The sequence below is a fragment of the Trichosurus vulpecula genome, chromosome 1 (assembly GCF_011100635.1).
Source record: "Trichosurus vulpecula isolate mTriVul1 chromosome 1, mTriVul1.pri, whole genome shotgun sequence".
Taxonomy (NCBI): Eukaryota; Metazoa; Chordata; class Mammalia; order Diprotodontia; family Phalangeridae; genus Trichosurus; species Trichosurus vulpecula.
Window position 1 is genome coordinate 267697944 of NC_050573.1, and position 18185 is coordinate 267716128.

Genomic DNA, 18185 nt, shown 5'->3' on the forward strand with positions numbered 1-18185 from the left:
TAAGTTCTTAAAAAGACCTTTATTGAATTGTTTAAAAATTCAACACTTTGGGTTACATGAGATTTCTATTAACTTAATGTTTTTAACTGCTTTTTCAAATTTAATTTTCTAAAATCATAAGTCAAACATTTCTCTTCACTTCAATAAACTCTATCATTGGGGATGTACAGGTCAATTTTTGAAATAGAGATGTTAACCAGTATGTTATTTTAGATAGTTTTCCACATTATAGCAAATTATCTGTAATATATACACATTCTGTGGGGGACAGAGTGGATATGAAATGGCACAAAGAATCTGACAAGGCCGTTCCAAAATTATTTAATGTTATCTGTTTAGCATTTGAAGATGGGGGAAAAAGCACTGCCATTAAGGAAAAGTTTGAACAAGAGTATCTCAGTTTTACTGAACAGCATTTAGTGGTTTTAAAAGGTATAATCAGAAAATAGACTTCAGAAGAAAAAAATTTTTTTTCAACCTACATATGGAAAGAACAAAGCTTTAATGTTGTAAACTGGCTTCTCAAGCTTGGTCACTGATTAGCATCATCATTATTATTATATTGTTCTACACATCAAAATAAAGTTCATCAACAGTTTAGGAAAACTACAGTAACTGGCGAGGTTTAACACCATATTCCTCAATATATCTTCCTGTGAAGAACTGGTCTAAACTACAGTTTACCAAACAATGAGCTTGTTCATCAGCAAAATCTAAAAATCTGATGTCAAACAAGTAAATAAAAAGCAAAGAACAACTGATCAGTTTTAACAAACTACTATTAAAGTAAATTTTCCATAAGTAAGATCTAGTAAGAGCAAGTAATTTACAGACTTAAGAAGTACAACAAATGATACAGGTCACAGCTAGCCACAGATGCAAAATGATGTCTAATCACTAAAGCTTATTGACAATCATTATGATCCAAGTGAGATGCTAATTCAAATACGGTATTTACAAACTATATAAGCTGTCCAAATATTATTTCATTACCACACTACACTTGGTTAACCTAAAATTACACTAATCTTTCTTCTCCCTTAATATAAGTAGGAACATGCCAATATGGAAAAAATGCAAATTCCCTTTCACATTAATAGAGAAGAGAAGTAAAAAATTTTTTGTTGTAGGTCTCAGATTGTAAAAAAGTTAAAGTACATTTTCCATTTGTTACGAAAAACAAACAAGTTACCAAAAGTTTAAATTGATAAAAGTTTAATGTTGACTTACTTATAAAAATGAAAAAATAGTTTTAAACATACACCATACAATTGACTAATCTGATCTTACCACTAGCTATAAGAAGGCTTTTAAGAAAGGGATGGTTGTGTCAAAAACAAAAAACTAACCCAAAGGATGTATGCTGTTTTAAAAATCTCATTTGCAGGGAAACTAGATTCTTGGCCTAGTTTTTAAAGCTAATTACAAAATCCTGTTTCATAAGTGTCCAGGTATCTTCCCAATTCCTTCTTTTAACAAAACTGTAAAAAGAAAAGAAAGAAAAAAATTGTGAGAACTTTGTGGAAGTAACAAAAACTTAATTTCTTTTTATATGAAAGAAAAAAGGCTTTCAAAGGCACACTACTTTGGGAAGAAATATTGTACTCTTCGAACATGTATGACAAATAGTAGTTGTGGATGCTTGCCTCACCTAATTTAGAAGTACAATTAAGAATGTATGATTAATTCTTAAAATATTTTAAATTGGTATTTAACATAGCAAAACTTTAAATACTCAACAGTTTTAGTTAAAAACAAAATCAAAAGTCAATATGTAATTGTCATTTTGTTAAAAATTTTATCTTCAAAATCTTAAATGTCGTTCATGTAGGTATAGCTAGAGCAATCACTAAAATTTTTGAATAATCACTATATTATCTTCAAAAGACTACATATAATCAGACAATCTAGACATGTGGTCAGATATAACACATTTTGGGTATCTCCTAAAGTCTCTTGACAGAAATGTAGCATGGGGATTCCATCCCCAGCCTTAATGTAAGGCTAAAGATAACTAGTTTTATAAGCAGAGATGACAAAAATCTCTGTACCATAGAGAATAGGGTTTAAAGATCATTGTTCAGTCGTTTCAGTCATGTCCAACTCTTCATGACCCCATTTGGTGTTTTCTTGGCAAAGATACCGCAGTTACAAACAAGGAACTGAGGCAAACAGGGTTAAATAACTTGCCTAGGGTCACACAGCTCCTAAGTATCTGAGGTCACATTTGAACTCAGGAAGATGAGTCTTCAGGTGCAGCACTCTATCCACTGTGCCACCTAGCTGCCCCATAGGGTTTTAGGACAGCACCTCACAACTCAACCTCCTTTTCATTAGGCTGTGAGCTCCTTGACAGCAGGACTACCTTTTACATCTTTCTGTATCCTACATGTTTAGAATAGTTCTTGGCCCATAGTAAGGGCTTAATAAATATTTATTTACTAAAAGATGCCTATTTTTGAGATTTCCCTAGCCCAAATAGTTATAGATACATCTTTAAATGAACAACTTGAATACTCATAATTAAAGAGTTTAAATACATGATTTAAATAATTTTTCCTCAACCATACCAAAAAAAGAAGGCAAATTTGTGCTAAGGAATTTTTAAATACTCACAACTTTAAACAATAATTTAGTTGCTGAATCGCCAAAAAGCACCAATGGGGGGTGGGGGGGGGGGCACAGCGGCACAGCAGCTTGCTCTTAAAGCAGGAGATAGTAAATATAGGCTATGAAACATATGAGTACGGCCATTAAGTTATGGCTTTAAACTAAAAACGATGTGAGAGGGGAAGAAACTGCCTAAGTATAACTGACCACTAAGAAATCACAGTGAGATGATGTTAACAAAGTAGGAGGAAGAATTACTGTTGAAATACTGAGAAACTAAAAAAAAAACAAACCCTAAAGTTCTAAAACCCATGGCTTCAGCTGCCTGCATATACTACAGACACAGCTCTCAACACAAAGTTTAGAAGAAAAAAAAATCAAGATTAACTAGAAATCCTAATTCAAGGAGGTGAACTGACCTCACAGGTATCACTGAGACAGGAATGTGGTATAAATGAATTTAAAAGGAAGTAAGAAGGTAAAGAAAGGGCTGGGGGAGGGAAGGGGGAAGAAGCATTACATAGTAATATAATGTATTCATGCCTAGAGAAATTTTGGGTGAAGACTGATGAAGGAACAAATGGAAGTGATACTGTGTATCGAAGAATGTTTACAGACCACTTAGACAGAAAGAAGAAACAGATGCACAGTTTGAAAAGGAATGTAAGCCTGGTGCAGTACTGATGGGGGAATTCAATTATTAAGCCAGTCATCTGCTGGGTCTCTCCCTCTTGAGAAAATAGGGATGCAAACTTGATAATTTCATACATCAAAAGGGGAAGAATCCAATGATGGAGAATTCTATTCTGGATCTAATTCCCACCAACAAGGCAGGCTCTAAAGAATAAAATTATTAAGCCACAAAGGGGAAAAAATTCTAATAAGGATAAAAAATGATTATTTGAAGAAATCAACATGAATACAGAAAATTCACCAACTAACCTAGATTTAAAAAAAATACAGCAGATGGAAAAGAAGAGTCAAGAAATAAAAGTAGAACGATACACGAAGAATGAATATCAGGAATGCTAAAGCTCATAATACACAGAGACTGGAAAGAAAACCTTAAGGACAACAAAAAAGGTGTTCTTTGACTTTGTTTTAAACTAAACTGAGAGAAATGGTGTCTAAGAAGGGGACAGAAGTACTCCACTGCTCAGAGTGAAAGAATCAATGACCATTGACCATAGAAAGATGGCCAAGCTGCTCGATTCTTAATCTGGCATCTGTTTGCCCTGAAAAGCCCTTTATAAAGGACAGAATAGTGGTTAATAGGAAATTTATCCCCAAGATAAAGGAGGTAATTAGAACAGGATCCCCTAGCTGCCCCTGAGTGGATGACACCCAACCCCTCAAAACTACATCCCAGAGTGTTGAAAAAAAAGTGTTATGCCATTGCTAAAACAATGTTAGGAAAACAGATTTTAAACAAGATGTTTACTAGAGCATCTCATGTGGTTATTGTGGCAAAGATGGAGAGATATGAGCCAGAAAAAATAGTATAAGTAGATGAATTTTCAACTAGTTGAATGATGGGACCCAGATAGTCATTAAAGGTTCCATGTCAACTTATAAGGTCTCCAGTGGACTTTGCTAGGGATCTGCACTTTGTTTTGTGCTTAACATTTTTAAATCAATGATTGGACAAAGGTATTCCTCATCTATAAAATGAGCTAAAAATGGCAAACCACTAGTAAGCATCTTTGCCAAGAAAACTCCAAATGGAGGCACAAAACATGGACACAACTGAAACAACAACAAAACAAAGGGCATCCTTATCAAATCTGAGGAGGGATAGCTAACAAAGTGGATGACTGTATCAGGATCCAAAAAGAATGATAGGCTGGAGAACTGAGATGACTAACACAAAATTGAATAGGTGTAAAAAGTAAAATCATACACTTGGGATTAAGAAATCAAATAAATATAAAATGAAGGAAATATGGTTAAACATTAGTTTGGTCAAAAAAAGATCAGGGTAAAATTTAGTGAGCTGCAAGCTTGATATGAGTCAATGATGTGATACAGCTGCCAAAACAGGTGGCATGATTGTGTATGTTCTAAGATGAATATCTCCCAGGAATGAGTTCAAATGCATTCTGCTCTGGTCACCTGGAATATTGTTTTCACTGAAGCTCACAATATTTTAGGAAAGATACCGATAAACTAGAGAGTTCCAAGAAGGAAGAAACCAGCATGGTGTCTTGCAATTATAAAGACCTACTGAAAAAATCAGGGATGTTTATAATGGAGCAAGACACTTATGACTGTCAGATGTATTGAAATAGGCATTCTCATTTGGATGAGATGGAGCCAAGGTCCTCCTCAACTCAAATTCTGTGATTCTAGAATTCCTTCTGCCAGTAAGAGAGAACATAATAGCTAAATACAAGAACTTGCCAATTACTTTATTTATGCTAATCCTCCATTGATAATCAAATAAATGGAATAGTTTTTGGGAAAAAACCCAACATTTTATTTAGGGAAGAACTTCTATGTCGAAGGTAAAAAGATTAACTAAGTGATTTCTAAAGCAGACATACCTCTAGCTTAAAAAAAGAGCCGGTTATTCATATAGTAGTATAGTAGATATTAAAAAGAAAAACTAAAGCATACCTTCCACCTATTTCCACATTCGTTACAGACAACAAATGTTGTCATAGGTTCATCAGCACTGCGGGTTTGAACCTGAAGGAAAAAAAAGATCAAGAATGAAATATTAGCACCTTTTAAGTGATCAATACATTTGACTTCATTGAAAAGCTTTTACGGCACCAAAATCAATATCATGAGGATAAAGTAAATCACAGACTAGGAAAAAAATCTTTGCATCAAATAGTTCTGATATCCAAGACATAAAAACATATTAATACAAATATTTTAAGACTAAGAGTCATTCTCTAAGAGCTTAAATGATCAAAGAATATACACAATGCTCAAAAGAAGAACTGCAAACTATTAATAACTATATGAAAGACTGCCGATACTAAGAGAAATACAAATCAAAAAAACTCTGGAATTTTCACCTCATACCTAGTAAGATGGCAAAGATGATAAAAAAACTAATGTTTGGAATTATGTTTTTAAAAAAGTGACTAAAATGCCCATACACGTTGACCCAGAGAAATTAGTACAAGTATATATCTCAAGGAAGTCAACTATAGAAAGAAAAATTCCACAATACCAAAATATTCATAGCAGCATGTTTATAGTAGCAAAGAACTAGAATTAGTAAACAAATGAGGGACTAGTTAAATAAATTGTGATGGTAATAAGACATCACAATTTGTAAGAAACAATATGAAAGCTACAGAAAAATATGGAAAGTCTTAAACGAAATGACACAGATGATGTAAACAGAACCAGGTAAACAATAAACAAAAAAGACATTTATGTAAAGAACAAAAAACTTGAAACTGAACACTGTGTAGTTTTAAAGACCAAGCTAAAAATATATAATTTTGAGATAAATCATACACCTGAAAAAGTTAAACTATGTGTTAAGACATAAGGAGTTCTAATCATAGATTATCACACTAAACAAACGATTAAATACTCAAATTAACTGGAAAATTCTGCTACCCAAGCGAATCATTGAACTAAACTATTAACTATAATTGCTTTTTTAGTATTGTTTGTTTTCTATACAAAAAACTCAAGTTGTCACATGAAAAAGATGTAAAAAGAGGAAGCACATGTAAATTGCCAGTTATAAAACAATTTTTACATATACTCAAATGCATAGGTTCAGAGAACAAAGGAGTCAGTATCTTCTTGAAAAACACCAAGCACACCAATACGTTATTAGGGCTTTATTTTGAACGACTGTGATTTCAAGAGTGTGAGTAGTTCTCCCCACCGATGTGTAATCTAACCCCTCTTTACCTCATATGCATAATTTTTCCATAAATTTTATCATAAATAAAAGAGGGTCACAAAAGTCTTGTTATTTGTTTCCTTTTGCTTTGTGGGTTACTGTGATCAAAAAGTTTACCAACCCACTGATCCGTCTAAATTTAAAAAATAAACATACAAGTATTGGGATATATTGTCTAAAAAAACCTCCAATTTAAGGCAAAAGAACGAATAAAAATTACTAAGATCAGTGGACAACCACTAGATCTGTGATTTCATTGATATAGAGAACTCCCAGATGAGGAAATTCTCTCTACCAATGTAGATTAATGCCTTCTCTGCAGTTTACAGCTTATAGTTTGAGATCATTGCCTAGAGCACAAAGAGGTTAAGTGACTTGTCCAGTCACACAAGTAAACAGAGGCAGAATATGAAAATAGAATTTTTCTCACTCTAGGACCAGTTCTCTATCCACTGACACAGAGCCTCAATAAGCCTCCCTATATAAATGACATTATATATGCCACTTATGCAAATTAGCCATTTTATAAATTCAACAAGTACTCAAGTTCTCCAAGCCAGAGAAAGCAGGAACACAGTAGTTTTCAGTTTTGTTATTAATTTGAAATTTCTATCTAATAGGAATTCTGCCTCTCTTTCAATTCAGTTCCAGATTAGGTTGGAACTCATCAATGTCATAAAAGAATTCTCAGTATCTTATAAAAGTTACATCTTCTTAAGAGAAAAAAAATTTTTAAAAGCTTAATTGAACTAAGTCAATTCTACTAAATGGTGAATTTTTAGGCTTTCTAAAAATGAAATAGAAAAATATAAAGGAATAGTCACATACCTGGGTATAGGTACAATTCTTCTTTTTACATTTGCCACATGTAAACAGGTCAGTCTGGGTCCCACCTGTTTTAGCCATTTGATGTTCTCTAATTGCTTCTTTGGTCAGGTTTTTGCGCATCTCCTTAAGTTCATCACTAGCCATTTCCTAGGAGGGATATAGTAGCACAAATTCCTCAGGTACAGCATTTTCAATTTGTCAGATAGTTTTAGCTATTAATGTAAAAATAACACAAAACAGATCATTCAATTTTGAATTTTAGAAACGATACTAATTTTAACCAATTCCTTCAATCATTGTTAAAGTGTTTATACCAATGACTAACTTAATCTATAATCATGATAAGTTCTTAAAAAGTGGAAAATATCAACTCATAATAGTGCACAAAGTTTGTACGAAATTATACAACAGCTCCAACTTCAAAAGCATTATTTTAACATCATTTCAGCTATCATTTATTTTTGAAAAATCTTTTAATAAATTCGTATTTTGAGAAATTTTAGTTTTAGCAGGGAAAAAAGGCAACCACAGCTTATCCAAGAATAAATATGGCTTATGGATTCAACTTTCCAACTCTATATGGCTTCACAATGAATGGAACAGTTGGCAACTGTATTATGTAAGTTAACAAATCACTTAAAAATTGGTGGTAGAAGCCAAGTGTAATGCAACGAATGGATTTTTCAAAAGAGGATACCATAGAAATCTAATAGAAATACTTAGAAGCCAAGATTTACTGCTAAAAGAAACCATAGAGGTCATCTAGTCCGCTTCATTTTACTGATTAAGAACAGACAAAGAGGTTAAAATGATTTTGCCTTCGATCCCACAATATTAATGTCAGATCCAGGATTTGAAACCAAGGACCTCTAATTCCAAATCTTTTCATTGAACCACACTCTCCCTTTATTTTAGTTTAACATATAGTAGCCAGATGTAAGACATGGTTTAGGAAGGTTTTGAAGGCCCAAATGTTAGTAAATTCTGAATCTTATGAAGTCTCAGGGATCATACAAACAACATTTCCAGAAAAACTTTTTGACTTTTTAAAACTTAGCTTCTGAAAATATCAGAGATTATTTTAGAAACTGTTTATATTTAATTGTTAACATTTAATCATGTATAAAGATATGTGAAGTCAAAGGAAATAAATGCAGGTTAGCAAATTCAAATTTACTTACCTCTGCCGTCATTCTAGCAAACAAATCTGGAGGTATGTTTCCACACAGTACATTTTTCCTTAAATTTGGATTCTTTGCATCCTTGAGATTTGCTATTCTACTTCGTACCCTATTTTTATATTTCATGTCCGTGTTCCGTAACTCCTGATATATAGGTATTATGTAGTTAAGGAATAGGATATTAGCCAGGATGTTATTGAACTATACTATTATTAAAATATGGCCAATTATGTTTCTAATTGTTCCACAAAACAAGTCATAATTCAGATTAAGATAGGGAATGTTAAATACTATAGTCTTTTCATATTTATGTATATTCAGGAAATAATCACTATCATAACATGGTTAATAACAACGGTCAGTCAACAAGCACTTAGTAGGTACTTCCTATGTGCCAGATACTGTGCATACTGTACACTGGGAAAAAAAATTCCTACCCCCAGGGATCTCACATTCTAATGTGGAACACAACTGAGAAATAACTAGGTACACAAAAGATATATAGAATGGATCATAGAGGAAAAATACTAACATCGGGGGGACTAAGAAAGGCCTCCTGCACAAGGAAGGCAGGACTTGAGCTAACTCTTGAAGCAGGCCTGGAGATAAAGTATTAAAGGTATAAGGGAGAGCTAGAGCAAAGGCACAGAGAAGAGATACAAAGTGTCCTGTGCAGAAAGAACAGTAAAGTGCAGATGGACCACAGAGGGCCAAAGAGGCAAATTTAGTGTACTAAAGAGGTAAGGAAGGTCAGGTAATAAGAGCTTTAAATGCAAAAAGAAGTCCTTTATATTGGATGCCAAAAGTAGTAGGAAGCCACGACAGTTTATTAGTTATGGGGGGGGGAGAGGAGGGGGTGTGTATGACATACACATAGGTCTTAAGTGTGAGGGAGTGACAGAGACCAACACTTTAATAAATGACTTTGGGAACTGAGTGAAGGAGGGATTGGAGTGGGGAATGAAGGCAGGGAAATAAATTGTAATGTATTCCAGCAGTTCAAGTTAAAAATGATAAAACCCTGAACCAGGGTGGTGGGGTTTTATGAACGGACAGAAAATCTTAGGAAGGCAAAAATGACAAGATTGGAAAAAAAGATATTTTATGTGGTGGATGTGATAGAGAAGAGTTAAGAGGCACTAAGGATGGCATTTTGAATTGTCTATAAGGAATTTAGTTCAAGGTGCCCAAAAGACTGCTGGAAATCCAAGACTGGAAAGGACTAAGTAGGGATGTATATATCTGGGAATTAATCATCAGATAGAGACAAATGAACCCATAGGCACGGATGTCATTTCATCTGTGCCTATGGGTTCTGTGCTTATGTATCTCTATCTATTTAGGGACACATAGAGCAGGGATAGATTTCAAGCAGCCTATGAACTTAGAAAATAAAGATGTAATTTTTCTCTTCTAACTGAAACTTAGCATTTCCTTCAATTATGAAGGTAGGTAACAAGTTATTACTCTGAAAAAGGGCCCTTAGGCTTTATTCAACTGCTAGTCAATGATTCAAAAAAAGGTTTAAAACCCATCGTAAAGAGGAAAAAGACAAGAGGGTCCAGGACAGGCTTGGGGGACACTCCCCATTAGTGGGCACGACATGGATAAAGACCCTGTAAAGAAGACTAACTTAACAATCAAACAATAATTTATCTTGAAAGGCCAAATATAATCTTAGAGGGAAAAATGGGCCTTTAGCAGAACAGAGGCTTTTCAAGAATTTCTAATGAAAAGACAAAAGCTAAGCAGGAACTGCTGTATACAAAAAATAGGAACTGTTGAATACAAAAAATGCATGATGATCTAGTGCTGACATTCTAATGGGTGATAAAGAAGAAACAAGTGTCGCCTGAGAACCTAGATGTCTTCAAAGGGTCATGAGGGAGTGAAATAAGAAAAACAAAAGTGGACTGGTTCTGTTCTGAAGATCTGAAGAGAGGGGGAAGGGAGAGTAAAAGGATTACACCAGTGTAGAAAGGAAGAAAAAGGTGAAACTTGTTTTTTCTCATAACTGAAGTGTGAGGGAAGAATATACAAAGGGGTAGAGGGAGCAGGCATTAGATGAACTTTACTCTTATCTGAAACAGACAAAGGAGGTTGAACACACACATGAACACATACAGTTTGGTGCAAAAATACATAAAATTCAACAGAGAAAGAAGGATAAGCTGGGGACATTATGAAGGAGGATAAAAATCAAGGGGGCAGGGCAAAAAAGAACTAGAATCTAAGGGAGTTCTCTTCAATTGGGACATAGCTGAACACATTTATGGTATATGAATGTAATGGAGTATTAGTTCACTGTAAAAAAAAATCACAAAAGACACTTCAGAGAATCCTGAACAATATGAACTGATGGAGAGTGAAGTGAACAGAACCAGAAGAACACTAAAGAAAAACAACTTTGAAAGATTGAGAACTCTAACCAATGTAATGAATAACTACATCTTCAGAGTGTTTACGATGAAGTATGTTACCTACTTCTTAAGAGAAAAGCTAATGGATTTGAGGTGCTAGAAAAAGGTACACATTAGTGACTGTGAATATGGCCACTAAATGGATTCCTTTTGTTTGACTTAAATGTACTATTATTACATGGTGTTTTTTTTTTTAACCTTCTCTTGGTTTTTAATCTGTTTGGAGGAAAGGCAGGGAGTAATGACGCCAAAAAAAAAAAAAGAAGCACTGAAATATTTTTAAATGCATAGCAAAGAACAGAATGGAAGTTCATTCAGAAGGAAGCACAGACAAGCAGGGCTGTTTCAAGAGTAGTGTATACTTTTTGAAAGAAGCAGGAAATTTAAGATGGAAATTTGCAGTTTAGTGTGCAACTCTGCTGTGTACATGGGAATCTCTTTTGGGGGTAGGGGGGAGAATGTTTGCATTCCTAATAAAAAATAAAATTAATTTAAAAAAAAAATCACCTTTCATAGGTTCAATTATCATCTCTATGTAGATGGATTCCCAAATCTATGTTCTTTTTAAAGGGACCACTGGAAATTTTGGAAAGCGAAATTTTATTTAAATGATGAGGTTGGAAGCCAAAGAAAGTGAAGGAACTTAACGTATAAAGCTTTCTCAAGGAGGTTATCCAAGAAGGCGAGGAGAGACAGAAGTCTAGCAAATGATATAGATCAAGAGAATGTTTAAGGATTGGGAAGGAGATAGGGTCCCATTTGTAGACAGCAAAAACCCATAGAGGGGGAAAACTAGAGAGGGTAGGAATAAGAGTAGGGGCAAGAAAATAGAGAAAATGGAATGGAACCAAGGGGTGATATCATGGCAAAGGCTTACTTCCTGATCAGACTGGAGTACAGAAGATCATGAGAGAAGTTATATCTGGGTGACATGAAATAAAAAGATGGAAAAAGAGTTCTCATTTAATGGCCTCAGTTTTTTCAATGAAGTATAAGACAAAGTCTTCAACTAAAATAATGGGGGAAGTGTCATGGGAAGCTTAAGGAGAGACGAGAAGGTTTGAAACAACTGCCGATGAAACTGATATGAAAAGTGAGTAAGGAGGACTAGTAGATTGTCTTGCTGCAGTGAGGGCCTAATTGAGATTAGAGAACATAAATTTGGGATGGACCCAGTAAGTATAGTTTTTTGATTTCTTGCAGCTCTGTGCAGCAGCCCATGAATAGGAATAAAGGAAGTGGTTGATGGAAGTAATCATGGCTTAGATTTTGTTAAGGCATGATTGGTAGTGATAGTACAATGAGTCAAAGGACGTGAGAAGAGAGGACATTATAGTGTTGAACAGGTTCATAAAGGGGTCAAAATATGGAAGAGAGGAGAGTGTGGCCGATACAAGGGTGATGGATTGGGGAAAAAAAACAGATGGAAGGAATGGAAGTCCTGGTAAAGAAAAAAAAAGGGCTAGAGATTGTAAGACATAGTGAAAGAAAGATTAAATCGAGAGCTCTTTGAGAGAAGGTACTGTCTTTTGTCTCTTTTTGTATCCTGAGCACACAGCAAAGTGCCTGGCACATAATAGGTACTTAATAAACGTTTACTGACTTGACTATAATCAGATAAAGGAATTTCAGAGTCAAAACATGGAAGGAAAAGATTTGGTGGGTTACGGTTACACCGAAGGTATAACTGTCTACATGAGTAGTTGAAATAAAGGAGGTCTTGAGTGGATTAAGCAATGGGGAAGTTAAGGTATTTGAAAGAACATCAATATGTTGGAGTCCCTTAGTGTAACGTTAGGACTTAGGGTGGAAAAACTGAGATTGGCACTCACCTCCTTAAAGAAAAAAGAGAGTATTTTGGGAGTCAATAGATAACGGCCACTAGAATCCAGACAGTGTCATGAATGTGGAGCTCAAAGGAAGAGGCAGCAAAGGTCTGGAAATAGTAAGAGGGGTTGGGGAGGGAAAGAATATTCTGACTCCCATCACCATCAACAGTGAGTTGAAGGGTAAAAGATAAAATACAGCCAGTACTGGAGAGGGTGGTAAGGGAAATAGTGACATTCTGAGCATCAGGTCTCAGTCAGTGCCAGAAAATGGTTAGAGAAAGGAAGACACTTAAGATGAAAGGCAGTTTGTTTATTATGGAGCAAGAGGCCAGAGGACACACTGGAAAAAACAGGCAGGTCTGAAGTAGTGAGACAAATACTGGTGAAGCTGAGATGTTTTTACTGAATAAAATGAGTACTAATTTCCTCCTCAAAAGACATGAAAACACATAACCAAAGTTTCAGAAAATAAGTCATTTTTAAAGGTATTTAAACTTGCTTTACCTAGCCACATATAAAAGATTTCTTGACAGTACATTTAGAGTGAACATAAAAATTACAGTGAACCCTAGTATTGACTTAAGAAAGGATGAAAAAAAAATATCACACTGCATCACTACTACGTATCTTACTTCTAAGTGACAACGCACTTAAAAATAAAAAAAGGGAGGAAAGAATGTTGGTGTTAGCCCTAATATCCAACTCCCATTTTCATTCACTCTCAAACAGTCTGAAATTAGGTGTTAAGTTGTGAGATTTCCATTTGACATTTGGGAAACCCTATATAAAAAGATCTAAAAATTAAGAGGATGAATGGTACAAGTATTCAACTTAGGCTAAAACTACTCTAATTACATTCTCAAAGGATATCTTCCTCAATCTGAGATCCCAGCTCTTCTTCATCAGCCCCAATAGCAATGTAGTCATCTGAAAATAATTTTTAAAAGTGTGTAAGTCCATAGTTTTCTTAAAGTATTTGAAAAGAATTCCTAAGAAAGGGAAATCTTAAGAGTGAAATAATTCAATTTCACAATAAGCATTTATCAAGCTCTTACTAATTTAGAAAGCACTGTGTTAAGCGTTGTGAAGGATACAAAGATGATAATGATGCTTGTCCACGAGAATTTTATAATTAACCGTAAAAATAGTTTTTGTTATCTCTACCCCTACCTATCAATACTTAACGTTTTGATCTTTAAGCAGTATTTTCACACGTGCTTCTTTCAATATGAAAGTGTTTAAATGAAATGCTAAGAGGGCAAAAACAGCAGACTAGCCTAAAAGCTTGACTATTATTAAATAATGTACAACAAATAATTTTACAACATTGCTTATGATTCTGTAATTAATAACTTCCATTAATCTCTGCCCAAAAACACCTCGGGGTTAGAAGGGCCTTAGAGGCCATCTAGCCTAACCTAGGTATGAACAAAAATCTTCTGTACAACATATCTAACAAGAGGTCACATCCAGGCTTTGCTTGAAGACCTCCAGCGAAGGATACCTACCCCCTCCCCCAAGGCAGCCCATTACACTTAGATAGCTTCAATTGTTAGCAATGTTTTTCTAAGATCAAACCTATATTTAATTCTGCAACTTCTGCTTATTGCTTCTAATTTTGCACTCTGGGCCCAAGGAGGAAAAAAAAAATCTAATCCTCCTTTCAAGTGAGAACCCCTCAAATACTTAAAGAGAGTTGTTATATCTCCCTGAAGGCTTTTCTTCTCCAGGCTAAACATCCCCATTTCCCTCTTATGACATGATATGAAGGTCTTTAATCATCCTGGTAAATTTGTTCTGGATATTCTAAAATTTAAATGTGACATCTAGAACTGAACACAATGCTCCAAATGCAGTCTGACTAAAACTGAGTATAGTGGAACTATCACCTCTAGTCTTGGACAACTACACTTTTCTCCCTAAGAAATTCACCCTAAGAGCATATTTCTTTTCTTGGCAAAGACAATTTTAGTATCTGTATTCTTTAGTAACATAACTAGGAATTAACATTTGGGCAGCTAGGTGGTACAGTGGATAGAGTACTGGGCCTGGAGGCAGGAAGATTCATTTTCCTGAATTCAAATCTGACCTCAGACACTTACTAGCTGGGTGACCCTGGGCAAGTCACTTTATCCTGTTTGCCTCAGTTTCCTCATCTGTAAAATGAGCTGGAGAAGGAAATGGTAAGCCACTCCAGTACCTTTGCCAAGAAAACCCCAAACAGGGTCATGAAGAGTAGGACGTGACTGAAACAAGTGAACAACAACAAAAAGATATTTTTGTAAAAGTCGATGTTGACAAGGTAAAGCTGTCCACTATTTTTTAAACTGTAAGACAAATAGAAATTATGTAAATAAGATTTTCAAAAACAGCAAAAATTAAAATAGTAAAAATCCTATCTTATATTCTACCTATTTGTCAACAACAGATAAATGCCAAAAAGGCATCAGTATTGTGGTTCAGTGGAAAGATCATTGGACTTGGAGTCAGGAAAACTTTAGTTCAGATCCTGGCTTGACAATTATTGGCTGTGTAGCCTTGGGTATATGCATCACTTCAACTCTCAGAGCTTGTTTTGCCAGAGTAGTCAAGGCATAATAGGAGACGCTTTAGGGATTGACAGATACCAGCTACCAGCATCTAGATAGGGTGATAAATTTGGATAGTGTGAATCTCAAAGGAGAAGAGATGATTCTGTGATATTAGCAGAGGGTGAGTCTGGAGGTAACAATGTAGAGTAAGAAGTGCTCTGACTCTGCCACTATGAATGAAAGAATATGAAGGAAAGTATGGCCAGCACTAGAAAAGGTGGCTAGGGAAGCAATGACATCCAGAAGGAGCCAGATCTTCATCAATGCCAAAAGATGGCCGGAGTAAGAAAGGAAGACATCTAAGATTTCTGAAAAAGTAAATGTGTTCTGGAGCCAGTGGTGCAGAAAGCACACTGCAAGAGCTGGGCAGATCTTACCTCCTGTTCTGAGGGCTGCAGCAAGCATCTCTCGGCACTTCATTCGAACTGAATCTGAGGTGCTTGGTGCCCGGGGAAAAGATGGAATGAAGGAATCAGAAGCATTTGTCTCTTCCTTTCTGTTGCTTGCATTGCTACTGGAGCTACTAAAATAGACAAAAATCAGGAAAAAGTTGTCTTAAAGCAATTTGTTTCCTTGCTATCATTTTCAGTAAAAACAATGCTTTTGGCTTAAATGAAGTAGAAACTTAAGAGTATCTGCAATAGAGCCTTTTATGATATAAAGGAACAAAATCCTAGAAGTAGTAGAATTAGGGGATCTTACAACCTTTTCTTCCTACCGTAAAAGTACAAAGGTTAAAATCATAGTGAATGCATTACTATTGCAACTGTATATATGAGATCAAAATATTTTATGCCAACCCTAATCAGACTATAAGTAATAGATCTCTTAAGTATACTAAAATAAAAATTACAATTCATTATAATGTCACACTAAAGAAGTTTGGTCCTCTAGAAAAGGAAGTATTTTAATGAAAAAATAATCAGAAGAGAAATGAGAACATCTTAGTTCTAAATCAGTACTAGATGTACTTTTAAGAGAACAGTGTAGAGGAGATACTGTTCCATCTAGGTAGCAGATGAGAGAATACAATTAAATCAACCCCTTCGGACAAAAAGTCATAAGTACTTAGAAGTAGGTAGTAAAGAAGGAGAAAAAGAACAAGATAGTGACGGAGGAGAAAAATCTACTGCATTTTTCTCTTCAGAAAAATCTACTCAAAACTATTATTTTAGTGAGGCATTTAAAAGAGTATTTCTCACCCAATTTAACCCTAACTACTTCAGATGAACTTTTTCTACTAGATTCTCACCAAAAATAGGTACTCCGCAAAGTTCTTTCCAAGTGAGTGAAGATAATCTATTTTCCAGTTTCAGTTACAACTTCAAAACAGACAGTGTCCATTTTTACCCATCCAGTCTCCCTTTACAAGTCACTATTTATAGCATTTAAAACTGCTAGTTCTACATCGTAAAGAGTTCCTTGCTGATTCCTGAAACAACCCACAGCCAAACTTCCTGATCACCATGGATGGAATAAGTTTACCCTCTTTGGAAGTCAGATAAGTCCTTTTCACTTTTTCCTTTAACCTACCAAATTCTACTCTTTACTTCATAAAGATTTATGCTTCTGCTTTTTTCTTCTCTACTTCAAGAATCCAACCTTTAGGCCAAGCATTTCCTCCTAGCCCTCAATTGGCTGGATAGATGTACATCATCTTTCCTGTATAATTCAAGCTGTTTATATATACTCCACATCCACCAAAAGAACTCTCTCAAGTTACCTTCCCTCATCATTTCTACTACCACCAAACTATAGGTAACCTACTAGTCACTCCTTTTATAGTTCAACACTACCTACAAATAGTTTCCTTCACTGAATCTCTCTAACACTCCTTTGACTACTGCCCAGCTGGTACAATACAACAATAAATTTTTCTTCCCCAGATACCTGCCACAAACATTTCACTAGGCATTTACCATATGCCTTCATTTTCTTCAAGCAGAGATCATGAACATTATAAAACTATGAAATCACAACACCTTGTAATTTGTTTTTTATAAAAAGTTGCTTTCATTCCTTTATTCAACAAAAATTTATTAAGCTCCTATTAAGTGTGATGTACTTACTATATTAGGAAAGAAATGTATTTTTTTTAGCCTTAATCTTTTATACATTGTATATTTAATTAACAGCTGACACTGCCAAGACTAGAAGTGCAGCATAATGGATAGAGTGCTGTATTTGGAGTCAAGAAGACTTAGGCTCAAATCCCATCTCTGATACTTCCTAGCTGTGTGAACATGGGCAGTCAAAACCTATGTGTTTCAATTTTCTTATCTAGAAGATGGGAATAAAAATAACTATAATACCTACTCACAGAGCTATTGAGATCAACTAAGAATACATGTAGAAAAGCCCAAATTTTCTCATCTACAAAATGAAGGGGTTGGATAAGACAATCTCTCTAAAGCCCCTTCCAACTCTAAATCTAGATCCTGGGCACGACAGTTCAATCTTTTCATTTTAAAAAAATCTGTAACATAGAATAGTTTTGCAGCTTTATGGAACATCTGTTATTATTTATATAGCCCTTTAAAAATTACACAGCATTTCATAAACATCAGTTTAGCATCTGATCCTAGCAGTTCCAAGAAGCGTATCTCCAAACCAACAGCTAATAAGTGGCAGAGGAAGGTCTTCTGGCAAGAAATAAAGCACTCTTTCCACAATACTAAAATTGTCTACATACAGTAGTAAATCAATGTCATGATTTAGAATGCAAGCTTCCAGAAAATGGAGGCCTGTATGTTTAACTTAGAACAACTTGCTGGATTCTACATGACTAATATTTTGGAAAACCTAAAAGTTGGAAGGAACCTCAGATGCCATCTAGTCTAATAAGAACA

General features: G+C 34.9%; 1 protein-coding gene across 1 annotated transcript in view; it reads right to left on the bottom strand.

The window, feature by feature from the left end:
* The window catches only part of TCEA1 (transcription elongation factor A1), a 34804-nt gene continuing 16619 nt past the window's right edge, over positions 1-18185 (bottom strand). Inside the window, exons 5-10 of the mRNA XM_036736420.1 lie at positions 15714-15859; positions 13616-13672; positions 8497-8651; positions 7316-7462; positions 5227-5298; positions 1-1481 (exon numbers count right to left, since the gene is read on the bottom strand). Of these exons, the coding sequence (XP_036592315.1) occupies positions 1473-1481; positions 5227-5298; positions 7316-7462; positions 8497-8651; positions 13616-13672; positions 15714-15859 (586 nt within the window). The 3' untranslated portion in view covers positions 1-1472. The remainder of the gene's footprint in view (positions 1482-5226; positions 5299-7315; positions 7463-8496; positions 8652-13615; positions 13673-15713; positions 15860-18185) is intronic.